Consider the following 23,036-nt stretch of genomic DNA (forward strand, 5'->3'; position numbering starts at 1 on the left):
AACAGGCTTCACTTGGTCACCCAGGCGTAGGCAGAGAATTTGAATAACGCCACACAGCATACCTGCATCATGACAAGCACAGCCCATGCAGCGCTTGCGTTTGCCAAGTGGTCCACTTGTTTGCGTTCTCATGTACGCACTCAACACGCAGCTCCCAAGTGGCCATCAGCACTCCGCCCATACCACTTGAATGGGCTTTCTTCAGATATCCCAAATCATGTAGTCACTACCACAAGCAAACGAGCTGCAAATATCGAACACTCCGAGAGGAATTGGAAGCTGCCGGAAAAAGCCCTCACCCTGGCGCTGTTTCGTCTGTTCCGTCTGTTCGAATGAAAAAGACTTCCTCAGCTGACCCTCGAAGTGTTCAAGGAGCGAGAGAAGATGGTTCCAGCATGCACTCCCTGCAAGGGCACCCCACAATTTCAATCGTCCACCTTACACCCAGCAATGAAGGTGAGCAAACGCGGCATGCTGCCAGCTCTACAGTACCGTGTCAAAGCTGAAAAATGAGAAGCGCGCGCGAACTCAAAGTTTTAAGCAGCCCAAAGCGTCTAACCTGCATTCTTAATCAACGCCCCCATGCAATTGAACGCGGCTTCGCGCAAATTCTTCTCGTCCTGCACGAACACAAGCAGTGAACAAAGGCGTCACTCACAGCAGAACTAGAACATATACAAGATGAGAAACCAGGAGAACGCAGGGCCTGACTTACAGCGTCTGGCCGTTCTGAGACACTCAAAAGGGCTTCACAAAGTTTGGGAAATATTGGATCCAATGGATTTTGATCTTGCTGTTGCGCATCGGTTGTTCCTTGATATGCCGCTCGGCCCTCAGGTGTGTTAATGTTGTCCGCTAGTTCATGAAGCATCCAGCAGATGTGCACTGCCACCCTCGGCTGGTCAGCAAGACGTTCAACGATAGCAAGCAGGAGTTCACCGCTGCTGTTGGCGGGGGCACCCGCTGGCTGCACGCCGGCAGGCGGGAACAGATGGCGCAGCACAATAGGTGCATGCTGCTGCGCTGCCTTGCCAAGGGTCCATGCAGCGCTGTCTCGCACAGCTACTGAAACATCCGACGCAACCGCCTTCACCAACATTGGAAACGAAGTTGCGACGTAAGGGGCCATTGCCTCTGCGCTTGGTCCCTCCATCACGCAGCCCAACGCCAACAGAGACGCCTCTCGCCGACGCCACTCAGTAGACGAAAAGTTCAACTGCACGAACTCTAGCACGGGGGGAAGGATTGCATCTTTCACTACCTGCGCCAAAAAAGAACGAATGTATAGTGCACCATGAGTTCACCCTCAAGTAGTGGGTAAGGCAACTGGGAGGCATTTTGCACGTCTGGAACGGTTGTGCCCTTCCCTTGCTCCCACGCAATCTCCCCCGCACTTCTGCAGCCCGCTGCGGGCTGCGGGCAAGGAAAGTTCGGTTACCCAGGTGGTCATAATATGCCAACTGACCTGTGCGCAGAGGCCTAAGCATATAGCGGCGGCCATAGCCGGGGTCCAGCTGTCATCATCATCCTCGTCCTCTGCTGCGTTCAGAAGCTGTGATAGGAGGAGGGGAAGCAGGAAAGGTGCAGCTTGCTCCATGATTTTCAACAGAGTCCATCGGGTTGATTCGCCTTCTATTATCGCCAGCTCTTCCTCAGCCAACGCATTCCACACCTCCAACGCCGCAATAACAACTGCCGAATCTGACCCCTTCAGTGCATGCCAAGTGAGCTGCACGCAACATCCATAAAGACGCGCAAACCGAAGCACTCGACGTCAAAGCATCCCCCCTCTGANCTACGCAATTAACCTTATCTCTGGCCTTGAGGGCACACTGTCCGCCGAGGGGAAAAACGAAACAGACCAGTAGAGCTGCACAACAGCCTGAACGAGTGCACAAGCCCCACTACTCGTGCGAAGCTACCATCCGTGCAGGAGAGCAATGACGAGCAAACACAGTGTGTCATTTGCAATGCACGTGAAGCCAGGCGTAGTCCCTAGAGCTGGCGAGCATCCAACACAGTCATGTGTGACTGCGCTTCAGCACTGCCCACAAGCCCTGCTGTGTATGCTTGACAGTCCAGTGTAAGCCGTGGTGTGATGCAGCGGTGCATAAGCACGCTCACACTGGTGCTGCTGTCAGAACTTACTGGTCCGACAGTAGGCATATATGCTTCTAAGAAGGAGTAATACTCCTGTGCAATTTGCACAATGCACTCAAAAGCTGCAACTTGAACGGGGCTCGGATTCGACGCGCCGCCAGCCTCCACTACCGAAGCGATGATATAGTCCCGTTCTCCCTGTGTATCGCACAAAACAAGATACCCACGCCACTGTGAAATCGATGCAACATTCCTGGTCAACAAACATGGGAATATCTATTTTCGCATCGACGATTCGTCTCCACTGCAAGCCTGAGCAGGAGCAAGTGTCACCTTTCTATTGAAGTTCTCCTTGGCGAAGATCAGTGCGTGGTATAGAGCGCGCAACGCCGCCACCTTCAGCTGAGGATCCGAATCCTTCAACCCTGCAGCCGCAACAGGAACCCCCAAGACAGTCGCATAAGCCAATGCGACAACAATGAGCAGGCAGACCGAAGAAAAGCAGGTGACGGTGACACGCATGCCATGTAGACTAAAGGGCAAAACAATGAACTAGACTGGGTCCCCAGTGTTAGGTAGTGCAGTAGACAACTAACCATGAACCACAGCTGTGAGAACGACATTGCATCTGTCTGCCGAGAGGACTTCTGACGGCTCCTCTCCTTCTGAAACAACATCAGCAAGTTCTTCGCAAAGATACGCCAGGCACGTGAGAGCATGTCGTCCGCATGCCTTGGCGAGCTGTTGCTGCTGCGGCTGCTGACAAGAAACCGCCTGCTGCACCATGTCCTGGAGTGAAGGTAATAGATCTTCAAACTCCAAGGATCGTAGCTCTATAACCCCCAACTTCGCCAAGGCCTGGCACACTGCGTTGCCGACCTGAACAGCAGCAACCCTCAGGCTCATTTCGGTCACTAAGTTCTAAGCCACGAGCGCAAATCCTTGGCGGCGCTGCGAGGTAGTCAACTACACAGATAGCTCTTCTGGATGTCCACCAACAGGAGGCAATCCTCGTGAGGCATGTGCTCATACATGAGGTGTCGTTGGGTGCGCTTCAGCGCTCACCTGAGTGCACTCTGTCTGTAAAGCTGCTAACAATTGCTTCTTTATTTCAGATTTCGTTGGGGTTGGAAGCGCCCGCCAGGCCTGTGCAGCTGCACCATCCAGCGTCATGTCCTGCACCCGCCCACAACACCATGGTCACTTGACGTTGGTTTATAGGTATTTCTAGCTGTACCACAGCATCGTTTAATTGCGGTCCTTCAACCTTAGGGTTGCTCCGATGCACGCCCAAAAAGGAACCGCAGCTCGAACACAGCAGTACAGAGATAAAAAAGAACTAGCCATCGGGCAGCAGCAGCGCCACGCAAGACAGCGAAGGCCGTAGCAGCAAACGACGGCGCATGCCAATAGCCACGGAGAATGGACTCACCTTAGCGCTGATGGAGTTCTTGAAGGTCACAGCAGCAATCTGCTTTGCTATAAGGAGATCTTCAACGCTGCCGGGAGCCCCCTGGGGCCCCTGAGGCGGCTGCTCTAAGGCAATGAGCGCAGCCATTGAGCTCACAAACTGACCGAGGTCTGTCCGTCTCGCAGCTGTCAGCTGCTGCTCTGCTGCCTGCCGTACGGAGGGCCGAGGGTCAAGGGTCGCTAGCAGCAACTGCTGCAGTACCGCCATCTGGTCAGCCATTTTCTGCAGATCCTGAACGTCAAATGTGGGGGATAAACGTGCAGATGAAGGGTGAACGTCTGAGCAGGTGCTGCTGTTGCTGCTGCTGCTGCTGCTGCTAGTGCCGCTGCTGCAGCTGCAGCAGTGCCACCGCAGCTCTCTCAGCAGTGCTCCTGGCTTAGAAACAAAGTTGAATCTAAGGCTTCATGCGGATAACCACAGAAGCACTCCGCGTCGTCTGCTGCTGCTGCTGAGGAGCAGCAGCTGCTGCTGCTGCTCCGGTTGAAAGGATGCCAGCAGCTCTTGCTGCCGCTCCCGAAGGACGCCTTGCGATTAGTATGTGGGATGTCTGGTTCACCGGTTGTGGCAGCGAAGAGATTGCCGGACTGCTTAGGCACAGTGTGTATGCGTTGCTGCTGCTGCTGATGCTGATGCTCCTGCCTCAAGAGCTGGAACCCATCCAGGTCAGCCATACCAGGAAAAGCCAACAGCAACGGTCCCGGCGGAGGGAGACCCGACCGAGCAACAGCAGCAGCCGTAGCAGCGGCGCAGGAACCGCTTCAGCGACTGTACAACTACCGTGAGCAATGCCGTCCCTGTTGCTCCTGCAAATTGCTTTAGGTGCAACAAAATCAACTTCTTGTCCGGCCGGGCTTCTGCTGCTGCTGCCGCCGCTGCCGCCGCAGCAGACCCGAAGCTGGGGAGGGGAGGGGGAGCTAGTCTAGCAGACAGCAGCCGTCACAGAGTGAATTTAATTGCATTTCCTCGCCATATGAGCTGCTGTTGCTGTCCTTGCTGCTGCTCAGCCTGGTGCGCCCTAGTCACGGCCGCTGCAGCAGCCGCTGCAACAGCTGCTGCGGCCGCAGCTGCTCTGCCTACTCTGCAGCAGCAGCCGCAACATGAAGGCAACACAGTGCTGCAGTACCGCAGCCTGCTCCAGGTATACGGTGATATATTCGATTATATAAACCCACTATACATATTTAAGTAGTGGAGACAGGATGAGCTCGTCCTTGTTGCCACCTGCAGAAATCCGCTGCGCCCCACATGTTTCCCTATCTGCACGCAAACCCCCGCAAGCCCTCTCTTACGGGAAGGGGCAGAGATGGCCTTCTGCCGCTGTCTCTGTCGATATTTTCCAAAAATAATTAAGGTCTGGGTAAGATTCGCGTATGAGGAGCTCAGGGCGAATGGAAAGCCTGAGAGAATGCAAAAACAAATGGGCGAGCCTCGCCGTGCATGCTGTTGTGGTAGCGACCGTGATAGAATATGTGTTGTGCTCTGAACTTCTATGCGAATCGTTTCCTATGGAAGCATGAATTGGAAAATTGACAAGGCATCCGCTACTTCCGTTAAATGGGTGTAAGTCTATTAGTCGATGTCGGTTCTAGCGATGTGGCGTGGCGGTCGTAACGTTAGCCTTCTGGCCTTAATTAAGGATAGAAAGGAGCCGAAATGAATGTGGAAACTCGGACTACGGGCTTTCCCAAAGTTGCTGGGATCCTTCCCCTCTCTGCAGGTGTCGTGGGTGTCGAGCTTAGAGCGCACCTCGCTGGTGCTTGTTAGGAGGGCCAGCCTTACGTCTACACACGCGTGTCTTTATCCATCACTGCTGCTGTTACTGGCAGTCGTATTTCTGCTGGTACTGTTGCTGCTACTAATGCTGCTATTGCTGATGCTGCTGCCTGTGAAGTACCTTAGCTTCACCATACCAGCGCACGCACGGGGTTGCGAGTGGAGCTCTCTGCATGAAAAGAACAGGCAATGAATTGCCTCTACCACGCAAGTTCCATACGTGCGCCTGCAAACTCACCGAAGAATCCTTTCTTTATCGAAGTTTTGAGGGATCTTCGCCAGGTGTATTATGGATTGATCATTGGCTTAGAGAATGAGGAGCCTGCCATACAACTAACTTCTACGCTTCCGTCCCACCAGGCCGCCTGAACCTCCTGCCCACGTACCGGCTACTTCGGCCCTCTCTCTATGAATCATGGTCACGAGCAGGCTATGTTTTGGTGTTTTTTTCCCGGCTTTCTGGGAGAGTATCAGACTGACTGCTGGACGACTGTTATTGCTGGTTAGGGAAGAAGGCTTGTGGAATTCAGGGAGTGCAGGTACCAGTGACGATGGCCGCTGTCTCATGAGGCATCTGCTGTGTTCTTCGCCGGTATCGTTCCCAAAAGTCGAAAGTTCTTCTTGATTTGAGCTTTTAGACGGGCGCCGATGCAAGGGAATATAAAGATGGAGTTGCAGCAGTCCGGTGCTTGGCAGAGAAACTTTTGAACGCTGGTGCGAGGGTACACGAAAAACGGCTTTTGCGCCTATGGTAGAGATGTACCGGGACCTGAAAAAGCTCATCCGCGAAGGCAAATATATAGACTTCTGAACGAAATCGGCCAAGCAGTTCGTTATTCAACATCCTGCCTCTCCAGCTTAGCCCTTTTTCACGAGCCTGAAACGTCGAACTGTCTGGAATCTGTGTTGCAAAAGAAACAAATGTCGCTCAAAACGATGCTGCACTAGATTCCCAGGCTAGCTTCTCTTCCCGCTTCTTAAACCCTTCCGAGCGAAGCTGGCATTTAGAGCATCAATAGGCAGAGGCGCTATTCTTGTGTCATTTACAAGACCGCTTTCCTTGATTCCAAAGGGGCCAAGTGTCTTCGCAAAGACCACCCCTTCCCCCCTTGCTCCCTTCTCTGTGGCCTAGCCAGTTATCGACTTCTTTGCCCTTGAAGACAGCGCTGAGATGAGCCATTGATTTATAAGCTGTTATTCCACTGTTAGGCTTTTGTTCACCATGGACTAGTACTTCTCAATGCGTTTTTCTTGATGGCTGCCGTTGGTTGAGCTTTCTTAATTCCGCCGCAGCCTGTTCCCTTGCCGACATGGGCGTGAACGCACATCGCAGGGCGCTTCAAACATCTTCCGTTGTGATACCCTTGCATGCATATAGTCGCTGTTGTCGTACCTCCCCTTAAAATATAGGGTTATATTGGAAGGGGTGTCACGACAACAGCAGCGATATAGACGCGAAAAGATGGAGCTCGCATCGTGTTGCGGCCAATGCGGCGAAGCCAACACATATGCAAACACAGCCAACAACCACCTCATTAATGCACATATTGTATACAAGCATTAAACACAAAATTTGCCACCTGTGTCCAGTTTGGGTGGAGGCAGAAGTACGCATGCCAACTTTACACAGAGAACACAGCATGCACCGTGTAAGGTTCAGCAGAGCAGGAGTCTCCTAAATTATGAGAAGTGAATCCAACACCATTGTAATGCCCTGCGGTTCAGCAGGACAGGTTTCTCGTACATTACGTGAATCCAACGCAACTGACGCAACTACCGAGCGTTCGAATCGTTCCCTTGTACATCTATATGAATTTTCTCCTGGGAGTTACACATTGAATTAAGTAATTCTCAAGGTCAATCCACGATCCTAATGCTTATCGTGCGTCTACGGCCGTAGGGGTGGCTTCGTCCGCTGGATGCCACCCGATAGCGGCCGGTAAGCTTAAAAGGAAATATGATATCTGGGTTGTCCGTCAGGGTTATGATGGCACTCCAGCGGGGTAATAGACCCCCGAGACTGTCTTGGGGTTTCCTCTACGGTTGCAGGCCGGGATCTTCCCAGCGCACAGTGGGTGCTCGCACCGCTTGTGGCCCGGATTGCACCCTTTCACGGCCTCGCTACTTGACTTGTACAGGTGCCTCTCATCCTACTACACTCATATAAAATGATTACTTTTCGCATGCCTCTAGGATGCTTAGACTAACCGTTTGTTACTTTCTACGTGTCCAGCCTAGCGGGCACTGACATTTTAGTGGCAGGCACTACACACCAGCTCCAGACAGACCACGTTAAATACTGCAGGTCATCCAGCCATGAAGGCCCGAATGAGCCTCCTTGGCTTCCTGCAGTAACACGCTAAAGACTTGTTAAACACTTGCGTTCCTACACGCAGGTAGGTAGCCACTGTCACAGCTTCGTCCTTTCCACCTATTGTGTCTACTTGTCTCACTTACTCAAAAGTCTTATGTTACGTATTATATCAACTCGACAATTTAGACGTTTGTTAGTTTCTTCGTTCTGCTTATTAACGCAGTTCCGGCGCTCTATTGCTGCGCCCGGCAACGCACACTGTGCTCACTACAGGTTGGCTGCATGCCTGGCCAGTCAGTCACTCGAGTGCATGCACCTGCCGCTTGTTGGGGGATGTCTGGGGTTTAGGCAATAAATGAGCTATTTTCTTTTTATATCCCATTTTTTACAGTCGCCATGCGGCAACCGGTTGCCCCACTACTGCCCGCAGAACTGCTCAATTTCGCCCCAGCCAACACTGCCAGGCAAAGCATCTCTCATCTATTTGGCATTGATCAAGGCCCTTAGGAGTTTGCAGAAGGTTCGTTTTTTTCCACACATTAAATGCAACGATCTCATTTGAATTATACCTTATGGCTAGGGTGGGCATATCGGTGTTCACATTCTCCTCTCGTCGTCGGAACATATTTTCATACAAAATGTGGCTTTACAAGGAACCACACGTCATCACAGATTTCTACTCACACCAGTCGCAGTATATGGTTGGTACATGTCGTTCGGATGAATGTATCCAACATAATGCACTTAACTCACCCGACAGCTGGGGGAGACATCTGATCGGGAGGTCTGGCCGTTGTTTTTGTTTGGTGACCGTTAGGCCTTCCTAGGAAGAGCGAAGCCCCTTCGGAACTCTAGGTATCTCCAGAATGTCGCGCCGATACGACTCGCGCACGACAACCTTCTCTCCTGAAGGGAGACTTTACCAGGTAGAGTACGCTCTCGAGGCAATCAACAATGCCTCCTCCACAATAGGAATCCTGGCAAAGGATGGAGTTGTCTTAGCTGCTGACAAGATGATTACTTCGAAGCTGCTGGATCATGGAAGAGCGAAGGAAAAGCTATATAAGGTGAGAAATACGCGCTATCCCGAAAGACTTGCAGTCTTTCCTGCAGTTGAGCGAGTTTCTGCCTATGGCTATTCTGGCATCTTGTTCATAGCCATACAGAAACTGAAGTGTGATTGGGTGATTTGATAACACTCCGTGGTGCTGGAGGATACCTTTTCATTTGTTTCGGAGCTACAGATCTGTGCGCCTTTCAGTGCTAGTTGCACAGCCGTGGCTGACTGGCAACAAGTACTTTGGATGAGCATTGCATCTTTTCAGGTCGACAACCACGTGATGTGCGCAGTTGCGGGCTTGACAGCTGACGCAAACATTCTGATTAACCAGGCAAGAGTTAACGCTCAACGTTTTCTATATCAATACGGAGAACCGCAACCAATCGAGCAGCTTGTTGTACAGCTGTGTGATATCAAGCAAGTAAGCATGGGGTCATAGACTGCTTCTCACTTCATGTAAAATGCACCGCCAAGAACGACTGTATCATGAACCGTGATTTTAGCTGGATTGTGCGCAGTCGCTGGCATGTTATACTTCCGTTCAACGTACAATGTTTTGTTTGCAGTCATACACACAATTTGGTGGCTTGCGCCCCTTCGGCGTAAGCTTTCTATTTGCTGGTTGGGACAAGCATTACGGCTTCCAGCTGTATCACACGGACCCATCAGGCAACTACTCCGGATGGAAGGCTACTGCTATCGGCGTCAACAACCAGTCAGCGCAGACTATTCTGAAGCAGGTGGGATGTGTTTTGTGGAGCTCCTGGGTGATGTAGCTCGCCCTGTCATTATTTCTAGTTTTGTGCGAAGAGAAAATTGCATCTATATATAGTGTTCCTGTAGCTGCACTGCCTGATTACTAGCTGTTGCTCTTGTGGAGATGTGTTTGACGCAGGAATTGCGAGATGATATGGATGTACCAGCGGCGCTCGAGTTAGCAGCCAAAGTCCTCAACAAAACAATGGACACGGCAGCTCCAAGCGCAGATAAACTTGAAATTGCGGTTCTGCAATTTAACCCCGATGATCCCACAGTTCTGGAGCAGCGGTCGCTGCCTGCAAAGGAGGTGGAAGTTCTCATGAAGCGCGCCCAGGAGCAGCAGGCAGAGGCACAATAAAACCAATACTGGAAAAAACGATTCCCGTAGAACAGCAACTGTATTCGCTTCGCTCAAGTCAGGGCGAACTCCACGGTGTGCGCACTGCTCCGCAGCAGCGTCACAAATGTGACACACACCCCTGTGGGCGTGCTTTAACGATAATATACATTTTGGCTGAGTGAGTAACTTTCACTCAGCCAGTGCATAGGCGTATATATCGGATATATATCGGTATTTCTGTACCTTTCCGATTCGGCTGCAGCGGCTTCCAGTATTGAAAGCTGGAACCTCTGGGTGTTATGTGGTTTAACTCGAGGCACTCACCGCCAGATGCTCCCTCCGCTGAGCGGCTCTGACTGACAGGGTTTGCTATGCATTTAGTAGTGCCTTGTTCTAGGTCGTCTAGAGAGAGAAATATGCAGTCTTCGTTAGTGGTAGTGCATCAGTGTAGCAACATAACAGAGAAACCTGCAGGAAAAGCCTTTTCGGCACATGCTAACGAGTTAAAGATGAAGTTTCAGACGGAACAAATGCCGAAAGTAGGCTACGGTTAAACCGATTCACACCGCAAGAGAACGCGCATACGGGGACAGCTACGACCACGTGCGTGTCTCAAAAAGCAACACGCAGTGATTCAAGACCCTCCACATCATGTCCGCCATATGGGTACACATGGCTGCCCACTGCCCCATCACGTACGAAGCAACCTGGTCGCCGGTCCTGAGCATCCTCCACCTTGTGCTTTGCGCGTACGTTGTGCACATGTACGAACTCGAATGGCACACCGACGCAATCTCACAGCACGCTCAAGGCTGCCGCCTGCACTGTACTGCGGCTGGCTGTTCGGCGATTCTCTGGTTGCTCGGCAAACGGCTGCAGGTTCCAACTGGGAGCCTCGCACGCGCTGTCGAGCACTGCAGTGTGATCTGCTGCATCAGCATGCAGTAACTTCTGCCTCCCACTGACGACGTCCTCGGCCGCTGCTGCTGCTGGGTCAGTGACGGTCACCGGACGCCCCGCGGCAGTGGGACTCCGACAGTCTTCTCCAGCAGCTAAAGCACCTCTAGCAGCCTGAGCGGATGCTTCCGAATCGTCGTGTGGCTTCTGCTCGCAAGCTGAATGCTCCGGCTGTTGCTCGGCTTGTGCGCAGGGAGAAGAGATCACTGAATCAGCAGCAGGAGGATCCTCGTGCAGCGGGGTGTCTTTGCACCCCATAGGCTGCTCACAACAATCATCTGAAGGCGATACTGGTATTGCGTCATCACTGTCCACATCTGAAACAGAATGCACACTGAACTCGCAGGTAGGATCTGAACTATCCCTTTCATCGTTTGCCCCATCTACTGCCGTTGTGGACTCTCCGCACTCCCGTCCAGCTTGTATATGGTCTTTTTCTTGAGTGGGTTCCTCCTCAACAAGAATCCCTCTTTCGGCTTCCGTGTCAGTGGCTTCGTGAGGAGATGAATTGAGAGTCGGCGAGGAGACGGAACTGCCTGAAGGGGTGTTCGTTTCCCTGCACGAATGCTCTCCCTCGGTAGCACTGCTCGGGGGAGTTATATCTGTGGCTGGTGGCCGTGCAGGGCCAATCAGGCGCATGACTTTCTGCTGCGGCCTTCCAACCGGCAGGGAGCAAGATGTCACCCTCTTCCGTGCGTTTGCAAAAGGCGGTAGCCAGCCCGCCTGAGGCAACCGTCGGGGCTCCGAGTGTACTGAACGAGATTCCTTCTTCACGCACTCGTACAGAACTTCTAGCTGGGACCGAAACGACTCATTTGGCTGAGCCAACGGGTTCCGGCGGCGGACGAATGCCAATGCTTCATCAACAGACATGCCCTCGTACTTTATGAAATACGAACAGATGAGGGCAACAGACCGAGAAACCCCTTGGTTGCAGTGTATTAAGAGGTTACCATCTTCCCGAGTGCGGCAAGTTTCCATAAACTCCCATACACTCTCAAAATGAGGCTGTAACGTCTCCGCCTGCGTATCGAAGATAGGAACCCGCAAATATCTGAAGGCAAGACGCGAGCCCACGGACAGGCGTTCGTGGAAGTTGGGGACGCCCCCTTCGCCGCAAGGAGGAGTGCAATTGACAATATAAGCAATCTTCTGTCTTCTCAGCAGCTGCTCATTTCGTGCGGCCCTTCTATCCCCCAAGAAAAGCCACGGAAAGCGAACGGAATCCAGCGGCTCCAGACAGCGTGGCTCGCCGCACGCTTCCATTTTCCCCATCCCGAATCTGGACTGCAAACAGCGGCAATCCTTGGAGAAACGAGTGGAGTAACGCGAAGGGATTCGACTCAAGGCCCCATAAACCACACGGCGGGGGCGTGGCCCTGATATCCACACGATATTACTCCCGACGCTCGACGTGCTCCAATCAACGACCAACTAGATGGATGGAATGCAATGACATGGATGTTCCAGATCGGCTCAACGCAGGGCGCCGAATATCGCCAGCTTCCCAGTGAAGCATCACCGCACGAGCCTCACTCCAGTACAGCACGCTTTAACGAAAACGCGACTCTAATGGGTAAGCCAGCTCCAACTTGAAGTGAATAGAGCTGCAGTTTCTCGGATGCCAACCAGCGTGAAACGCTGAATCACCTCCGTTTGAGCTTCACACTGGCTCGCAAGCCAGCAGTCGCGCGTGCCGCGCGATCTTTCAAAACTGCGGAACCGTGGCGTTTTCTTCCTCAGCAGAAGTGGATTCGTTTCGTATGGGCTGTTGAATATACTCTAGAGGTCAAAGAAAAGAACCTCAATGACTGTTGTACAAAAAGCGAGCCGCCTGTAACTGGAACAGAGCAGCCATGCCCGGTGAAAGAGGAAATAGTCGCAACGTCTTTCGTCACTCCCTCTGCCTCAGTATATATAGCCAATCATGGCATGCATCCTATAGAGCAGTGCCGAGAAAAGACAACACGGAAAGAGTAATACAATACAGTCAAGCCGCGAACAGGCGGCGGGCGGTGCAGAAGGGGCTAAGGAAGGGCTGAAGCCAAGCCCCAAATTACCAGGCCTTCCAGTGCCTCACGTGAAAAGCAGAAGCTCTTGTATATAATATCAATAATTCGATTCCACACGGATTCATTCCTTGATGATGGAGGCAAAGGTACCGGGAAGAGTCGTAGTACAGCTAGTCAGGGACTGCTGTTCAGGCAGCCGAGACATGTACGATCGCTCCCTGAGTTGTATAAGTATAGTGTGACTCATGTTCTGCTCATTCCACATGAGCCACCACTTTTAAACCACATTTTTGCCTTTTTTAGCCCGAGGCGATCGAATTTGTCGCTGCGTCTGCGTTGGTGGCTGCTCATGGGTGGTCCAGGGCGCGCAGTTGGCAGTGCGCCGTACTTTTTTGGCGTACGCTGTGCTATCAGGATAGGCAAACTTAATCTAATGGGCCACGCATACTCCACTTTACTGTGTAAAAATTGCTCATTAGTGGACCCTCCCTCCCAACTACTACCTGCTTCTATTACGTGCGATACTATAGAGTGCAGCTGGTAGAAAAAAACCAATGAGCAGGACGAAGGCTAGATGCTTTCGTCAATGCGCAGTACCAGTGCTCCTAGGTTCCCTTAAAATTAGTCATTCAACCAAGGGGTCCTCTGCTAGTATGACCGGCTGAGGGTCCCTTACCTAGCGCTGGTAGACGCCTCATGCATCTCAATAGATTTTGTTAGGAGCCAAGGAGCTCAATCGAGCCTTTCAAGTGTGTGGACGCGCGTATTCGTGGCATTGATATGGGATTTGTACTGGGTGGAGCTGTCTTGCTGCGGAGAAACCAGTACATTTCGAGGGAGCTGTAGAGGTCACTGACGTCGCTAGGATGGCTGACTCCGAACAAGCTACAGTCGAAATTGAACACTGGTGAGGTGGGAAGCAACACCCAATAGGGCCCTCAGTGGATTCAAGAACAATCGCCTCCCGGCTGCGTTCCTCACGATAGTGATGCAGTGCAGTTTGTAGGGAGATTGTGAAATGACGTCCGGCTTCAAGTGGGGCTGTCAACGGAATTGTCTTGCAGCATCGGATGTAGTGCTCACCAAACATATACTCGCCATATAGAAAGCAAATATGAGGATTATGCCTCGAAAGGTGGGTGTTTAACTCCTACCTCAACAACGTAGAGCAGTTGCTTCCACCCACCCGAAGATGGTGCTGCTACCATAGTGCCAGCTAGCTATATCAGCTATTGAGTTGTGTTGGTAGCAGTCCTTGATAGGGTACTCGTAGTCACCGGCATTCTTCAGAGGATCGAGAAGCACGGCGAGTGCACCGAGCCGACTTTCTGGGGTACATTGTCTCGCAGTTAATCAGAGCATTTCTGAGAATGTCTCGTCAGAATTGCAAGTTTTTGTAAGTCTGGCCTAAACAAAGCACTCACACGGGTCCCACCAAGTACAGCATAGCACGCAAAGCCTCACTCTACGGCCGAGCAGGGAAACTGCCGCCAGTAGCGAATACCTTTTCCAGAAATTATAGAGTGGCGTTCCTTATGCCTGCAGGTGAACCCCCAACCAAACTTGGGCAGACATAACGGCATACTTCTTGTCAGAGACCCGTACAACAACACGCACTGTCCGTTTTTGATATATTCCCTAAACAGTCGTCAAAATTGAAGCGTTTTTAATGTATCTGAAAATGCAGAGCGCAGGGGATTCAATTGATTCACAACACACCATGTAAAATTCAGTGACCAACCAGAACCTTACTCGATTCCTTCCTTTATTGGGGACAATAGACGAGATGTCCAATATGTTCCGTAGACAATGCCCTGGACGAGACAGGAAAGATCACTTGTAGGTTTCGGTATCCCCGATTAGGAGCGTTTGAAGTGTTTCTACGGATTCCGTCCATCAACAGAAAAATTGTAGGCTACCACATTTCACCTGGAGCAGTAGATTCTTCCACTTGCCTCCTTGCAGTGGTGTATTTGATGCTGCTGAAGGGGCTGACTCCCAGTTTCCCTGCAATATAAACATAGAAATCTAAACATCATTCAGTTTAAGGAAGTAAGTTCAGTTTCACAGACCAAAGTGCCGGTGCGACTGAAGGTTTTCACTGAATCCAGCTGTGCCGCACTGCAGCAAATTTTCTCCAAACTAACTTGCGGAAAGTGGCCGACACCGGACGCCGTTGCACAACGGATTCAGCGAGCACTGCAGCAGCCGTCCAGCTTTGCAGAAGATGGACCGCTGGCCCCGCTTAAAGTGGCTGGGCCTGTTTCCCACCAACATCCTCCGTCTCCTCCAACCAGGGCGGTAAGCAGCTTTTTACCCGTACACAAGCAAAGAAAAGAAGATCGGTTTCTGTTTCACTCCTCAGAGAAGTGGAGCACAATGCTGTAGCTACCTTTATTTCCCTCGAGCATTCTCATTTTTGTAGTTCAGCACACATTCGAAACGCGTGTACGCTGGCTGTGTGTGTTTTCGCAGGCCCTTTCATCCCATGCTTCTATGCATGGGGCTGCTGTCAGTGCTAAGCATATGCGCACTACCGAAGAATCCACAGCGGGAGAACAGCAGCGTGCCGGAGGCGTTCAAGAAACGGGGGAGACCGAACTGACAGATCATGATGCAGTTGAGGATGGAAAAGCGCAAGATGGTAGGCTTCAAATGCTCAAACGTTTTACATCAACTACAAATTTGTTCGGTCCCTTGACGCACTGCTATATCAGAATATTGAACCATGTGCATTGTCCACCGCACGTTCAGAACCAGCCAACGCTAGCAGCTCCGGAGGCAAGGCCAAGAAGAAGCACAAGGACAAGGAAGATGGCTCAAAGTCCGGTGAACCGAGCAGCTCAAGTCTAAAAGCAGACAGCAGCCATGGTGGCGACCAGGCATCGTCAACCCCATCTTCCGATAAGGCGAAGAAACACCACAAATCAAAACACGGCAAAGACAAGGGCGAGGGCAGCCCAGAAGCAACAGAAAGTCCTGATAAGCCAGAAGTTAAAACAGACAAAGCGGGCGATGGGGACACGGGCGACACAGGTGAAAAAAAGAAAAAGAAGAGCAAGTCTAAAGAAAAAGAGGAACACGTCAATGAAGACGAAGGGGCCGCAACAAAGCCTGACGCCAAGAAGAAGAAAAAGAAGGCGACAGATGGGGAGATAGAGGCAGGGGGGCAGTCCGCTGAAGATAACAAGGGTTCTGCCAAAGGGGAGGCAAAGAAAAAGAAGAAGGAAAAAGATGAGGATAAACAATCTTCCGGGGCTCACGAAGGTATCGATGATACATCAGGGAAATCGGCGGACAGCAAGAAGGAAAAAGCAAAGGCGAAAGAATCTGCCGAAAAACTCGAAGAAACCGGTGGTGAGCCTGGTGGTACGGAAGGGAAAAAAAAGAAAAAGAAAAAGGATGAAAAAGACAATGCATCGCCTAACGAAGGAGGCGAAGGAGACTCAGCAACAACAGATGCCAAGAAAAAGAAGAAAAAAAGCGACGACAAAAAGGAGACAGCGGAGACACCTGAGGGAAACGACGACTCTTCAGGCGCTACAGAGGGCAAGAAAAAAAAGAAGAAGAGCGACGACAAAAAGGAAGCAGCTGAGACACCTGAGGGAAATGACGACTCGTCAGGTGCTACAGAGGGCAAGAAAAAAAAGAAGAAGAGCGACGACAAAAAGGAATCAGCTGAGACACCTGAAGGGCATGACGACGGGTCAGGTACAGCAGATGGCAAGAAGAAAAAGAAAAAGGATAAGAGCGAGGAACACGGTGATTCAGGAGAAAATAAGGAAGGTGCTACAGACGATGGTAAAGGAGACAAGTCAAAGAAAAAATCAAAGAAAGAAAAAAAGGACTCATCAAATGCCGATTCGAATGAATCTGAGGACAAGCAGAAATCAAAAGGCAACCCTCTTGCAAACTGCTCTAGCCGTGAGTGTATTTCGTACTCTTTACCAACTGAATTGCCAAATCTAACAAACGTAACTTTCTGCGGCCAACAGCCAGCGCAATGGTTTTGCTGAGGTGCCCTCTTCAGATCCTGTCGGTCCAATTACAAGGAATTACGAGCTGACATTCCCCGTGGGAGCCAAGCAAACTCAAGTGCGGATACGCTAAACGTAATGAACAGTTGCAGCAGAGCGCTATCTAGTACTCATATTTCGTGTTGCCCTTTGGCATCAGGACTGCTTGACGCACATATGCGTAGGGATAAGACCGAAACACGTGGATAGCACCGCTACATGGAAATATTCATCCTTCTGCTTTTGCTTGTGACTTCTGCAGAGGCTTTCGTACCAAAACCCTAAGGATGTGGGTTTAAATATAATTATGGTGTCGTCAGATGAAACCGTGATGACTCCTAAGTAAGCCACATCCGTACCAGACTGCCTTTGCTCTTGTCACCGTGCAATACTTGCGGGACAATTCGATGGGTTACATCGGCGCAAATTCCCAAAACTGGAAAATCTTGTTTTTACAGGAAACCCGAAATGACGCTGGGCCCTGGCGAGAGTGTGAAGATCCCCGTGGCATTCCAGGAGGTTTGATTCACAGTTGGTATTAGTAAATCAAATAACGGGAATACCCGCCCTTGATCCACTAAAACTAAAGAATGACCGTCTTCCTAGGAGTTTTGTGTTGCAGGTCGCTGAGGCATGCGAGAAGACTGTGTACCTCTACATGCTGCAGAAGGAATCTGACCAAATAATGTAAGGCAATCCGTGGAACTCTGAGATAATGTCGCAGACCTCACTATTCCATACTGGTGAAGTGTGCTTCTGTCGCTTACGCCTATCAAAAACAATCGTTGCCTTCCACTGTTCGCGCTCAGGGAATGCGTAGAGATGTCCCTCACTTTCAAGTAAACGCCGCAGATAGCGGAGTTCGCCAGCTGGGGACTGGAACTCAAGTCTGGATACGCTATCATACGGTCGCAGCAACCATTCGCTCAACCGGTCCACTGAAACCTTGTGGTATAAGCTGCAGCTGTTGGAACTGACATGAACCCAGCGTGGATATGGCGGGCCTAAGCGTGGGTATGGTAGCCACTACTCAAAGGTGCATGTGCACGTTGACCTGCAAACGGCAGGCCCCCAGTTGCCAATGTGGGCTCCTTCTACTCTGCCTCACTGTTGCCCTCCTGCATCTAGATTTTATGAGTAGATGCAATTTTGTTCTCCGGCACTTCCCAGCCTATGGGGAAAGCTGACTCTCCCACCAGCACGGATCCATGCAGCTGCTGTGGTTTGCAGTTGCCACACTATCTAAGCAATGCTGGGGAGGAATAAAAGTAATACACTTTTTGTTATTCGCACTGGTTGGGTGCGTATGGCCTGCAGCTTCATTGCTGCACTGATGTTATCAACCAAATGCACAATTAAAAAAATTGGTGTTTGGGAAGTTTAGAGACAAAAGTGGCAGACAAAGCGGCCACCTGCACTAAGGAAAAGTTACGAATCAATTCACAGGCTCGTGCTCCTTCAGTTGTTTCAGAACTTGGCTCGGTGTGAGAATATTCGTGCCGCCTGCACGAATATTGCACCAAAACAACACGAAGCACAAGAGGCTGCAGCAAACAAATAGGATCACAACTCTAATAAACTGGAGCACTACAAGCATGAGCATGGAAATGCAAACAGAGGAACATAGCTCACCGATGAAAACCTCGCAGTTCAGTTCTTTTGACACTTCATACGCGCATCTCATTTCGGACTGTACAATGCCGCCCAAGATAAAAACTATTAGGCCCTTTTTAGACTTGTCCAGAACTGGCGAAGAATTCTGAGGCTGCATATTCAAGTCAGAAGACACAAGCATGTAAAAACAACCACTAAAAGCAGTGGAACACGCAGTGAGCAGTGACGAAAAGTGACCTGCGTTATACCGAACAATTTACCTTTTGCACAACCTCAGGGGCAGACGATTCCCATGTCCACTCCGTCGAACGCCCAATGACTGCAGCTGCAGCACCAGGAAGGCAACGGACTACAACAAATAGTTCTGAATGATACTGTGCAGAAAAACAATGACACTGGGAATCTATAGTGGAAGCAATGGCACGAATAGGATACAAGAAATCCAAACCCGATACTGGCCGGACACACTTCCTCGCTTCGTTTGCGCTGGTTCTTGGTTGTCCATCCTTCTCCTGTGTACGCGCCGCACATCTCACAAGAATAAGGCAGAGAAGTGAAAATACGTGGGAGTAAACAGTCATAAAAAACCTTCCCCTCTATACTGCATCTCCAGAGACTCACGATGGTTCATCAACAAAAGGAAAGCGACCTCCATGCAGGGTCCCCTCGATTGCTTTCTGAGTTTCAATACGCATCATAAGATTGAGAGAGCAGCTATGGAGTTGGCTATCCGTCATCCACTTCGATAAGCTCTGTTTAGTGTCGCCCTTTGCTCACTTCCATGATTTCGCGGACTGCAGGTTCAAACCTGGAGAGATCGTAGCGCGCCCGTTTCGCCCGTTGCTTAAAGTGTCGAATCTTCTCTCGATCGTCTTCAAAGCGGTGGGCCGGCTTTGATTTCTGCATTCAAAACGCACCGTACTAGGAAAGTGGAACAGTATTGCTAGGAACCGTTACCGCGGTCTTAATGCTCCTGCGGTTTAAATGAATCTGGGGAAAACGCCACAACAGCATGCACCCACACTGTACGCATATGGCAACGAGCATCCTGTAATCCTGAAAAACATTATGGTCTGCCCCTATGGAGGTGGCGTACCGAAGCTTGTTCGCGCGACAAGGAAGCTGTGTGGAGTTCAACTGCATCACACCCGCGATCCGTGCATGCGTGCTGTTATTTGTTTGCCAAACGCGTTGCCAAATAATCAGAAGCTGGGTTGGGGGAGGAGTAACCTACGTTCTAGGAACCTTTGGATACAATGTTGATTTATTAAGCTCATCTGTGCAGTTTCCATTGCCTGGAGAAAAACGAAGACAGAAAGACGAAAAATATATTTACTCAAGCTCAATTAACCGGCCTGTACGAAGCACCTTTGCTTCCCTCTTCACTAACCTTTGCCCGATCTGCAGTATCCAAACCAAGGATCTGCGTAAACTCGAGTAAAAGCAGTCGAAGTTTTTCATCAGGCCTGAGAAGTCGAATTCCACCGGACTTGTCGCAAGATCTTAGAGAACTGAATATCTCCCCTCATGTTTTCCACACTGGGTTAATAGCTGCTAGAAGAGCTCGCAAACAGACCCACCGGATAGTGTCATCAGAAACCAGTGACCCAACAGCTGCCTGCAGCTTCGACGCGCTGATCTCCTTTCCATCTTTGTCAACGCCACAGCAGAGGTCCTGAGGAAAGAAATAAGGGCAAGCTACATACTGTCCAACACAGGGCACTGCATTTTCAGCACCTGTTTAGTTCAAAAATGTGCAGTTGCTTTAATGCTTGAATTGCAGCTTCCTGCACAAATGTTGCCCAGCTTCTAGTGGGCCTTGGGATGTCGTTTTGACTACACTTCGAACCATACCTGTTCCACGGCACCAACAGTCATGATCTTCAGCTCTTGAAGTCTATCAAAGCACTTCTCACTGAGCGTTACGTGGGTCCAGTACTACATTTCACCACAAGCAAAGCAAACACTCAGATGATGGCGATATGGCGCAAATAACAAGAGTTCTCAGAAGAGAACGTAGAAGCGCTCAGCCGTACCCGCGACAGCGCCTCCTGGTACTGTGGAAGGGAGCGAATCGCCCGTAGGGTGTCCTCTGATGTCGTTGCCTGAAATGGCCCACAAGTGGATGGACAAAAACTGAGTCCCATCAGTTTATGATTCCCATGGCTTGAGGAAAGGTTCCAGGTGAATTTTCTCCGCAAAATCCAGAGAAGGGAAAAGAAAACAGCACCGCGCCTTACCATATTTTGCTGCACCTTGGCAGTGCTGTTCTCCTTAAGAAAGAGCTGAACTTCCTCCTGGACACTTTGATTTACTTCCTGAACGTGCTGGTGACGGTACCGAACCCACACTTCGTCTTGCTCGCCAAGTATAGCCTGTCCACAATTCCGTGTTGGGAGATGGCTGCAATATGCTGTTTCATGTTTTTCCTGGGTTGCGAAAAGCGTGCAGAAAGCAATTTCTCCAAACACCGTAAACACATCAACCGCTCACCTTCTTCCTTTCAACAAGGCCCATATTGTTCGTCACATCATACCTGAGGAGGCCCGCAAGACACGGCTCTCATCAGTCTACGTCCTCATGCGCCGCACCTATCGTGAGCACTCGAATACCATGTAGCCCTCCCCTGCAGCTTCCCATATTCGCGTAAGAACTGTGTGCTTACTCATAGACGTCCTCCATGACTACTGGAGTGTCGCGGGAAGACTTCTTAGGCGGCTCATTGCAGCAAACCGGAAGGTCCAAAACGTCATACGCCAGGGCCTGCCCAATGACACGCTGAAATTCTTTGAAGAGGGAGCTTACTGCCCCTTCCAACGTGGCCAAAGTAGCAGCATAGTCTTGCAAGTCTAAAGTCGTTAATTTTTCACTCGTTCGGAGTGACGCGAAGCCTTCATACCTGGTAAGTGTATTCGTGAATAAAGAGAGGCGCCAGGTCCACCGAGCGATCCAAGATAAGGAGCGTGGTGCCTGGATGGTCAGACGGCTGCGCAAGGGAAACATGCAAACGCATATTCGGGTGCACATACATCTGATTGCTCCAGAAATACGCTGATCCAGTAAACAAATCTTTTGGGGAGCACGGCGAATGAGCGCACCAGTTCCTCAGCCTCCAGGCCTTTGTGAACAAGTGTCGCCAGCTGCTCGCACCAAGGTAGCTGGTTTTTGTGGTAGCGGATTGCAGGCTTTTGCCCAATTGTAACGCAGAGTGAGATTAGCTGCGCCACATCCGTCCATAACACATAAGACACCCAGTAAGCTGTGATCCCAGCTGGGCATAAGCGTTCATCCTACGGCATCCGTGCAACAGCCATAGCGTTCAAGCATACGTCGTCCGCTACTTTCTGGAGCAAATACGGCGAAGGAAGAGGGAACAGCTCGAGTAATGCATTCGGCATCCCGAAATGGAAAACCCGTTGCTCGTATGCTGTAGCACAAACGCAGCAAGCGAACCTTGGAAGAGTGAGACACAAAATATGATTAGTCGGCAGAAACTCTAACAGCTCAGGTACTAATGAACGGCGGATAAGGATCGAACAGAGAGGCTTTACCGTCTGCCCAGCTCGTTATGCGAGCTTACCAATAAAACTCAAGTTGAATTCGAAAAGGCATCTAATTCGCGGAAGCAACGTAGGAGAGTCCGCTAAGGTGGCCATGATCTTGCTGGAGTCAGCTGAAAGAGCATCCGAAACACAGTACATTGTTCAACACCTTAAAACCGTATCCACATTGTGTCAAAAACTGTGAGGCTAAAAACGGAAGTGATGAGGCTGCTTAAGTGACGTTCACGCCTAACAAATACGAGCTTCCTCTAGAATGCCGGTTTCTCAGTTGCTATTCACTTCGTAGTCGGAATTTGTACACGCTTATTAGGAGCATATATATATATATATATATATATATATATATATATATATATATATATATATATATATATATATATATATAAAGCATCCCATGGTGAGACAACTACCAAACACAATGGGTTGATTGCGCCATAGCTGAGACTTGGGAACATTTTGACAGACGAATGGGGGAAGCGAAGTAGACATAAGCTGAGCGGTACTGGGGCTTCTTCTCGTCTTTGAAGTCTTCTATGAGCGCCCGTACTGAATCTTCGGAGGGTGAGAGAAAGTACAGCGCGTTCAGCTCTGGTAGTGGCTGGCGCTGCTTCGAAATCAGCTCTACAACTGCAAAGCAGGCATGTCACAATTCAACACGTCAATATTTTTTATCATTTATTGTGAAGGTGAAATTTACCGCACGCCAGCACATGTTTGTGCATTCGGTCTTCGCAACGTGGCAAGAGAGATATAACTTGTGCGTACTTGTTACGCCGTCGTAGAGGACGTCATACACGCTACAGCATGAGGACAAAACCTTGAGGGTCTTGTCGTCCACAACCATTGCGATATAGTTCCCGGGACCGCCGACTCGGCGGACCATTCCGTCGAGAAGTCCTGCAGGAAGTCACTCTCACCGAACAAGCATCAGCTTCAGGCCTCGAGACCTACTGGGTAACTTCACAGGTAAATGCTGCACGCCAAACTCGCGTATTGGTCCAGCAATTTGGAACATTTGCGTTAGAGCTTTCACGCACTCTTCTTGCTGATAACCTTG

At 50.5% G+C, this 23,036-nt stretch overlaps 5 protein-coding genes across 5 annotated transcripts in view; 2 read left to right on the top strand and 3 right to left on the bottom strand.

The window, feature by feature from the left end:
• Positions 1 to 3,790, bottom strand: part of EMH_0003180 (importin subunit beta-1, putative) — a gene marked incomplete at both ends in the record, with an annotated part of 7,032 nt that extends 3,242 nt beyond the window's left edge. Inside the window, 10 exons of the mRNA XM_013496294.1 lie at positions 13 to 62; positions 300 to 404; positions 560 to 620; positions 716 to 1,261; positions 1,466 to 1,729; positions 2,149 to 2,298; positions 2,434 to 2,525; positions 2,697 to 2,979; positions 3,166 to 3,276; positions 3,533 to 3,790. Of these exons, the coding sequence (XP_013351748.1) occupies positions 13 to 62; positions 300 to 404; positions 560 to 620; positions 716 to 1,261; positions 1,466 to 1,729; positions 2,149 to 2,298; positions 2,434 to 2,525; positions 2,697 to 2,979; positions 3,166 to 3,276; positions 3,533 to 3,790 (1,920 nt within the window). The remainder of the gene's footprint in view (positions 1 to 12; positions 63 to 299; positions 405 to 559; positions 621 to 715; positions 1,262 to 1,465; positions 1,730 to 2,148; positions 2,299 to 2,433; positions 2,526 to 2,696; positions 2,980 to 3,165; positions 3,277 to 3,532) is intronic.
• A 4,734-nt stretch (positions 3,791 to 8,524) lies between these two features.
• EMH_0003190 (proteasome subunit alpha type 4, subunit, putative) lies at positions 8,525 to 9,835 on the top strand (the record flags this gene model as incomplete). Its single annotated transcript, XM_013496295.1, has 4 exons — positions 8,525 to 8,725; positions 8,984 to 9,139; positions 9,285 to 9,458; positions 9,614 to 9,835. 4 exons carry the CDS (start codon positions 8,525 to 8,527, stop codon positions 9,833 to 9,835), a joined length of 753 nt encoding a protein of 250 aa, XP_013351749.1.
• Positions 9,836 to 10,612: 777 nt separating this feature from the next.
• EMH_0003200 (dual specificity protein phosphatase, catalytic domain-containing protein, putative) lies at positions 10,613 to 12,049 on the bottom strand (the record flags this gene model as incomplete). Its single annotated transcript, XM_013496296.1, has 1 exon — positions 10,613 to 12,049. One exon carries the CDS (start codon positions 12,047 to 12,049, stop codon positions 10,613 to 10,615), a length of 1,437 nt encoding a protein of 478 aa, XP_013351750.1.
• Positions 12,050 to 15,312: 3,263 nt separating this feature from the next.
• Positions 15,313 to 17,645, top strand: EMH_0003210 (uncharacterized protein; the record flags this gene model as incomplete). Its single annotated transcript, XM_013496297.1, has 7 exons — positions 15,313 to 15,430; positions 15,541 to 16,710; positions 16,817 to 16,881; positions 17,065 to 17,144; positions 17,261 to 17,321; positions 17,425 to 17,489; positions 17,612 to 17,645. 7 exons carry the CDS (start codon positions 15,313 to 15,315, stop codon positions 17,643 to 17,645), a joined length of 1,593 nt encoding a protein of 530 aa, XP_013351751.1.
• Positions 17,646 to 18,237: 592 nt separating this feature from the next.
• Positions 18,238 to 22,823, bottom strand: EMH_0003220 (syntaxin binding protein, putative; the record flags this gene model as incomplete). The annotated part of the gene is made up of 17 exons (XM_013496298.1): positions 18,238 to 18,305; positions 18,435 to 18,561; positions 18,677 to 18,790; positions 19,194 to 19,316; positions 19,807 to 19,882; positions 19,997 to 20,091; positions 20,271 to 20,354; positions 20,453 to 20,521; positions 20,657 to 20,791; positions 20,910 to 20,952; positions 21,082 to 21,179; positions 21,316 to 21,402; positions 21,515 to 21,634; positions 21,746 to 21,843; positions 21,997 to 22,089; positions 22,433 to 22,606; positions 22,745 to 22,823. The coding sequence occupies 17 exons, from the start codon at positions 22,821 to 22,823 to the stop codon at positions 18,238 to 18,240; spliced, it is 1,683 nt and encodes a 560-aa protein (XP_013351752.1).
• Positions 22,824 to 23,036: the final 213 nt, after the last annotated feature.

The sequence above is a fragment of the Eimeria mitis genome, genomic scaffold (assembly GCF_000499745.2).
Source record: "Eimeria mitis Houghton genomic scaffold, Emh_scaff203, whole genome shotgun sequence".
Lineage (NCBI taxonomy): Eukaryota > Apicomplexa > Conoidasida > Eucoccidiorida > Eimeriidae > Eimeria > Eimeria mitis.